Consider the following 7,649-nt stretch of genomic DNA (forward strand, 5'->3'; position numbering starts at 1 on the left):
TGAAAATTATTTAAGTATTTCGTGGAGTGCCCGTGACCCACCTAACGTAGTTTTTGTTAAATGATAATTTACAGAATTTTCTTAAATAATATTATAAAACATGATTTATTAAATGTTAACAAGTGAAGGGGAACTTATTTTTGGTCTCCTTCTTCCCTATCCCACCATATGTCACGTTTGTTAGAAAATTGATATAACGAAATATTGGCCATTTAAATTCACTTTGGGCTGTAACATACATTTTACAGTAATGTATTTCAGGTCAGGTTGAGAAAAATTAAACCATCAATTTTCAAGCAATTGATTTCCTTTTCAGTTTATTGGTCGGGGCGAATCGGGAAAAGATGGTTAGAAACTACGTTAAGCAGATTGGTCATCGAGTGTATGAAAATAACACCCACGATATCTTTCAGAGTACACTCGAGCGAGAAAAACGAGACCAAATAACTTCGACAGATACTAAAGAAATTTATAAAGTTTTATATTGGCTGCTTATTTTTTAGGAGAATAAAATGTATTTTAAGACATTTACATAGACTAGCATTTATGTTTTCTTTCATGAATTTCTAGATTTATGTTGTTTTACTTCTGCGCGGGAAAAAAAATGAGTAAATTCAACTCATTTCCTGAGTTAAACATGGCGCATACTTGTGTCTCCCTCTATCCGCCCTCCTAAAGGCCTTGTGTCCGAGTGAGGTGGCCTATTTGATGCTCTAACCGTCTCTTAGAGTAGAGATAGACTTATGCGTCCGGGCTTCGAGTCCTGACCAAATAACGCTTTGCCGCTGGCTTGGCGGGCACGGCTGGGCCGCCGACTATTGGCTCGAGGGGCGTGGCGTTCTCGCTTGCTCTTACGGGTCGCATAGGCCCCGGGCTTCCACTACCACTCTCAAGACTCCGGTCTCGGGCCTCCCACCCCCTGCTGTGAGGGTGTCAATGTCGGTTTCCCGATAAGTGGATTGTTGTCAATGTTTTCACGCCGACAAAGAAGATTCTCTTTCTGCCTCGGGCTACGTCCTCGTTCCTTCCGGAACGTCGTTCTCCCTTGCTCTCTCGCGGGTCTTATGTCTCCCGACGGCGTTCTCGCTTGGACTCGTTTACCCGCAGGCGTTATCGCCCCTTCCTTTCAGGGCTCGCAAGGTGTATCGCCATTTCGCGATGACCGCGATGAAGTAATTGACAGAGGGAAAGGAGGATCGATTCCTTAGCGAAAACTATCGTCCCGAATAAACTATACCGTCTACACGTAACTAACCTCTCGTCGTCCCTGTTTTATTAAGACATGCAAATTTATAAGCCATGTGGAAACTGAAAAATGATGAAATTTCAGAGTTCCGTGGTTTAAAATAAAACAAATTGACGGCATTGACATTAAAGCAAAATGATACAAAGAGAAATTTCGCGAAAAAGGTAAACTTAAATAAGCACAGTAAATAGAGGAAACACGATTCGAAATAAAATTGTATATTTTCGAAGGAATTGACATTCTTGCAATATGATATTATATGCAAACAAGTTGTAGCGTATTTCGCGACCGTCGAACAGCCGCGCTACAGCCCAAAGTAAATTTAAATGGCCAATATTTCGTTAATGAATTTTCTGACAAACGTGACACGTGGAGGGAAAAGGGAAGGAGAAGACCAAAAATAAGTTTCCCATCGCCAGGGCCGGCTCGGCTCGGCCGCCGGTTCGGGGCTCCTAGACGTGGCGTTCTCTCTTACTCCTACGGGTCGCATAGGCACCGGGCTTTCTCTACCACTCTTAAAACTCCTGTCGCGGGCCTTCCACTTCCTGTTGTGAGGGTCTCGGTATCGGCTCCCGATAATCGGATTAGCATCGATGTCTACACGCAGGCGAGGAAGACCCTCTCTCTACCCCGGGCTGCGGTCTAGTCCGTCCCATCCGGAGCGGCGTTCTCCGTTGCTGTTTCGCGGATCTTATGCCTACCGACGGCGTTCTCGCTTGCCGTTGCTCACCCTCGGGCCTTATCGCTCTTTCCTTCCGCGGCTAGCAAGGCGGATTGTCATTTTGCAGCGACCGCGATCAAGTAACTAACAGAGCGAATGGAGGATCAATTCCTCCACGAGAAATGTCGTCTCGAATTAACCGTGCCATCTAGTCGTAATGTTAACCCTCCGTTGTCCATGCCTTTTTCGGACACGTAATTTTATGACTTGTATTTGTATTTAAAATGCAAGTAAACAATTTAATCTCATCTGTATGTGGCTATTTCGAGTTACGCGTGATGTTTAAGTTTATCGAAAGTTGATTCAGTTGATAGAAAAAGTATCATTCTGATCGACTCTTTTCTAATATTCTCATTTCTCTGAAAGTATTTAATTTCAAACGCAAATAGATTCAAAATCTATTTAAAATTGGAAATCCATAACAGTTTATTGTTCTTATTTCAAATACGAAATGGAAATGGGGTTTTACGTTTTGGATACCTATTTCGAATGAAATCAATTCGTAAGAGTTACTCCGATTTGTGTTTATAATAAACTCGGATATGAAAAGTCTTTCTTATGTTTACGGGTGCTCATATACATGCTCATTTAATGTTTTACAGGTGTCCATTTATTCGAGGAATACGAAGAATGGTGTAGAACGTAAGTATATAAGAGGCATGAAATCACGATTTCGTTTCTATGTCCGATAGGTGATGCGTCGTACATTTTCCGACGGTATTTCACTGTATATATATTTAGAAACTATTTCTTTTAAGCTAAGATAATATTCTATCTTCGGTTCAGTGAATGGAACAATTGAATCACTAAGAACCTTGTTAACATTTAATAGAACATGTTCTATTATATTCTTCATAAAATTCTGAAAATTATTATTTAACAAAATCTATGTTAGGTGAGTCAGGGACGCTCCACAGTAATACTAAAATAATTTTCATTAATTGTTTTTGTTTATAAATATTTATTTTCTTTAGGAAATCCATTCTGCCTCTCGAGCGATTCGAATTCCGCGCTGCTCCCCACGCTGGTACGCTGCGTGGCCGGAGAGGGCAGTGCGGACCAGGACCAAGCCATCGATGGAGTCCAGTGTACATGGCAGTGTCGACCCCCTGCATACGACAGTGCACTATGGCCGCACGCGTGAGTGCAGAGGATTAGAGGGAAGTCAGAGTAAACGCGTACGAGAACACGAGATACATGTCATTGCGTTGTGCTCGGTGGGACGGTCGTGGTGGCGGTGATAGTAGCGCGGATAGTGGTAGGTTCCGCGTGGATTCAGTGGTGGAGTGAGTCTTGCGAAGCATAAATGCGGACACGAGTGGCTTGCGGGATGGGCAACGTATACGAACCGCTCGCGTTTCCGCGGAAGTTGATTGCGTGATGGCCGGAGTGTATCCTTACTTGGACCTAGGGAAACTCGAGTGCAGCCGCGCCAAACTCGTGAGGCGGCACAAGCGGCTGGGCGCTATGAATGGATGCGGCCATGTTCTCCGCTGTTAACAGAAATTCTGACCGTTCTTAGAAGAAAGTCCTCTCGGAACAGCGGATCGCAAGCGAACAGCTAACGCGACGCCTAGGAACGCTGTCCTACAGAATGCCGAAATGCGACGTGAAGACGAGATATCTACCGGCTACCTTCGCGTGGACCCTCCTCCTTGGCGCAACCACGCTCTTCTATTATTTCCCGTAAGTCTTCATCCCATTCAAATACTGTATATCCGTATCTTCTGATCCTTTTCATTGAAAATCTCTCTTGATCCTTTTAGGTGTCAGTATTACTTGTTCCGGTACCCATGGGTTCCTGCACTGCAAGGAGTTATCACCTTTTTCGTTCTCTCCAATTTCACTCTTGCTACCTTTATGGATCCAGGTGTCATTCCAAAAGGTAATTGGTTTAAAGCATGTAGTAAAATAAAGTATAACATAATAGATATTTGTGCCTGTGCTTATTAACCTGTTAACCAGGGAATTAACTTTTGTACAACTCATTTTACAATGGGGACTTTTTTTCTTTGCCTAATTTCTATGACAAAAAAAGTCGTCATGCCCGCTTGAGGTGTCTTCTTATTTAGACGAAAAATTGTGTCATCCCCGGGTAACAGGTTAAATAAAATTAAAGAGATTCTTTGATGCTACAAAGTTTTGTCATTATTTGTATCACATTGAAGATTTTATAGATCAGTTACTTATTGTGAAAAAATTTACTAATTGGATTTAAAGATTTGCAGTGTTATTTTTTAATTAAATATATTCAACTGTCCTTATAGTATTTTTATTTTACGGAAAGGCTTATGTACCTGTTTATATGTACAGCACCTCCGGATGAGGATCGGGAGGATGATTTCCGAGCACCATTGTATAAGAATGTTGATATCAATGGTATTACAGTACGCATGAAGTGGTGTGTTACCTGTAAGTTCTATCGGCCACCAAGATGCTCACATTGCAGTGTTTGCAATCATTGCATTGAAGTAAGTCTAAATAAAAGATTTTAATAAACAGTAGGTAAACATGTGTATTAATGTTGGTTTGATTCCAGACATTTGATCATCATTGTCCATGGGTAAATAATTGTATCGGCAGAAGAAACTATAGATTCTTCTTCTTTTTCTTATTGTCACTAAGTCTTCACATGCTCAGTATTTTTGGTTTGTGTCTGTACTACGTGCTCGAACACAAACAAAAATTAAGTGAAGTTAACACCATTATTGCGTATCCTTTTCTAAAATAGTATGAATATTTTGTTTCTGTAAAGTAATCTTATAGTGATGTTTCTTCTTTTAAGGTATTTGTTTAGTATCAAATGTAAGTTATATGATTTATTAATTAGTTTTCATGTGATTAAGGAAAAACGTGACATTGACATGTTCCTTTTGCAAAATTGCTATGTCTGTGACCCTTAACTTTTTTAATAGAATGGTGCTCATGGGAGTTGTAACTATTGTGTTTATTCCAATATTTGGACTGACAGGCTTCCATGTGGTTCTTGTATCCAGAGGTCGCACCACCAATGAACAAGTTACAGGCAAGTTCAATGGTGGCTACAATCCATTTTCTCGTGGATGTTTGCATAATTGCTGTTACACACAATTTGGACCGCAGTACCCAAGGTATTTTGAGTCTTTTTACACTAACTTCTTGACACATATCTTTCAAAACTTTTATGGTTCCTCAGAGTGTATGTAGTAATTCAGACTTTGATCGTATTTGTTTTAGTTTAATTAAGCCTGATAAGTATTCAGGGAAACGACGTGGAGCTTGCACATCCGAGATATCCACAATAGACAGAGAGAACCAGGTAAAAACCTACATGGATAGCAGCAATGGTGTTAGAAATGCCAGTTCAAATGCTTACAATAAGGTAAGATGCTAGGGTGATATAGATTAATCTTTTCTATGCTTTAGTTCGGACTGTGATTCTAAAATGTAGTGATAATCATATCTTTGCATTGAAATTAGTTTATCTCTTTAAAACACTTTTACTACTTTGCATGACCTTTGCTTTCTAAAGAGTGCCCCCCCCCCCCACACACACACACACACGCGCGCATTTCATCATCATTATTTGTCCTCACCCTCATGATTTACCCCAGAAATTAGTGGGCTAATGAATTTACCAAAGTATAGTGTTAGTCTAAAACCACTTGATTTACATTAAATTATCTACTGAAATACTTTTGCTAATTCTTTAAATTAGGATTAAGAGAAAAATGCGTGGAATTGTGAATATTCAATTCTACATTACAAAAAAGTTTTTAAACAATTTTAATTTGTTGGTTTGGAAGGTAAGTCCTGACTCACTTTTAGACATTTGGAGGTGCTTTAACGTGAGTTAGGACGTATCAATCCAGTATCTTAATTACTTGAACTATTACTCTATGTACTTTAATTTTGGCCGTAGTTTATAAAGTAGCTGTTATACTTAAATTGCAACCATAATTGGGATTTCAAGTTAGTTTTATTGCTTAGTTCTTGCTTTCTTTGCATACTTTCAGTTCTATTAGTCGTAGAGTACGTTATATTTGAAAAAGCTTTAATCAATTGCTGATTTTTAGCACTTCTTTTTTACTCTAAATCATGTTGCAACATGAATTTATCATTTGCCTGTGGTGAAATGCAATGCTCCTTTATTTTTGTTACATTTACATAACTTTAATGCATTCTAAATATAAATCGTTTCTAACCACATCTGATAAAAATTATTTATTTACACTTATACATATTAAGTAGAATCAGTATTGCATAATTTTAACGTATTTTTTATTTTTCAGCTCGTTTGAGCAAATGTTAATTCATAGCATTAGTCCAACATTGATATTACGGATTCTAAGAAATATTTCAGAATTCAGTATCAAGGGAACAAATATATGGAGTGGAAAAGTACAACTTACACTACCGCTCATATATTTTAGAATATTGGTTCGTGACTGTATAAGGTGGCGATAACATATTTTACTAATTTTACATCCACTTACTGGTTTATTCGGTTTCTAATTTATCTATTAATGTCCTTACTAGTTTATGAAGTTTTCATGGCTACTGTAATAATAATTTAATATATTTTGAGACAGTATCTCCTAATTTCATTGCAATGATGACAGCATGTTGACTTGATTTCATTTATTTAGTGGCTGATCCATTTAGTAATTTATGTGTTATTCCCTTTACTAGTTTATACAAGAATTCACGACTGTTCCAACAATTTCGTTCACTGATTTGTTCTGTACAAAACTTAGGCACTTTATCAAGTGTCCCCAAGTATATAAGCAGTACTATGCATATCGTATTTTCATAAATAGAAATTAATATCATTTGTGTTCTAAAATCAAGATTCTGAGTTACATCCTTTTTTCTTTTATTCTTACATACATTAGAAGATTAAAATTATGCACGTAATACACAATTGTCATTAGTGAAGTAAACTAATTGCTTGTTGTAGTATATTTACAATGGTACTATAATTAAGTACTTTTTTGCTTATTCACATCTTAGTTTGTCAGCATGTTTCATTCTAATGAAACTTTTCAAATATATCTTAACAGACCACCACATCAAGCAGTAGCACCTCAACATCCGATGGTTATCATGAATCAAATCAAAGATTTCGGTCGCCACCCAAATACCTGTAGTCCTGGACCCTAACATCCTTGTGACCCTGATGCAGATCCTCGTGTTTGAAGTAAATTATTCTTTTGGAACAGTTTTGACATAACTTGCGGAGTTCATGATTTACAGTTGTCCCCTGGTCGGGATGGATCGGACACTGACATGGAGCCCACAGCTTCCCAGTCTGCAGACTGTGAACCAACTCCACCGTTACAACGACATGGTTCCAAGAGCAATTTTTTCTTGCCTCCCGTCGAGAGTAATGACTCTCCCAGGCATCCACCACCTTCGCAACATCGGCATCCTATGCAGTATCCTAGAGGTAGTCCTCATCCAAGGCAAAGGTAAGTAATCATTTTATCTTTTCTTAGAAATGTTTATACTGTATTTATATATTAAAGCATTCAGAGATTATTGATGGTTGCAGAATAAGCTATGACAGGTCACATTGTCAGTTTTCAACTTAGGGTCCTACCTTATTATATCAATGAAACATAGGACATTGAAACAAAACGTGAACGTTTTGTGAGTCAAATTGAATTTTGGTCCATGATATTTGTAATTTTTGTGTGTTGC

At 38.4% G+C, this 7,649-nt stretch overlaps 1 protein-coding gene across 1 annotated transcript; it reads left to right on the forward strand.

The window, feature by feature from the left end:
* Positions 1 to 3,119: 3,119 nt before the first annotated feature.
* On the forward strand, positions 3,120 to 7,417 carry LOC105701411 (palmitoyltransferase ZDHHC5; the record flags this gene model as incomplete). The annotated part of the gene is given in 7 exon segments (XM_023433152.1): positions 3,120 to 3,653; positions 3,734 to 3,852; positions 4,281 to 4,438; positions 4,507 to 4,679; positions 4,883 to 5,077; positions 5,184 to 5,328; positions 7,203 to 7,417. Coding segments are annotated over 7 exon segments (1,097 nt in total), but the record flags the coding sequence as incomplete, so codon positions are not given.
* Between the last annotated feature and the right edge of the window lie 232 nt (positions 7,418 to 7,649).

Source organism: Orussus abietinus, unplaced genomic scaffold (genome assembly GCF_000612105.2).
Source record: "Orussus abietinus isolate OABI.00-Male unplaced genomic scaffold, Oabi_2.0 scaffold599, whole genome shotgun sequence".
Classification (NCBI taxonomy): Eukaryota; Metazoa; Arthropoda; class Insecta; order Hymenoptera; family Orussidae; genus Orussus; species Orussus abietinus.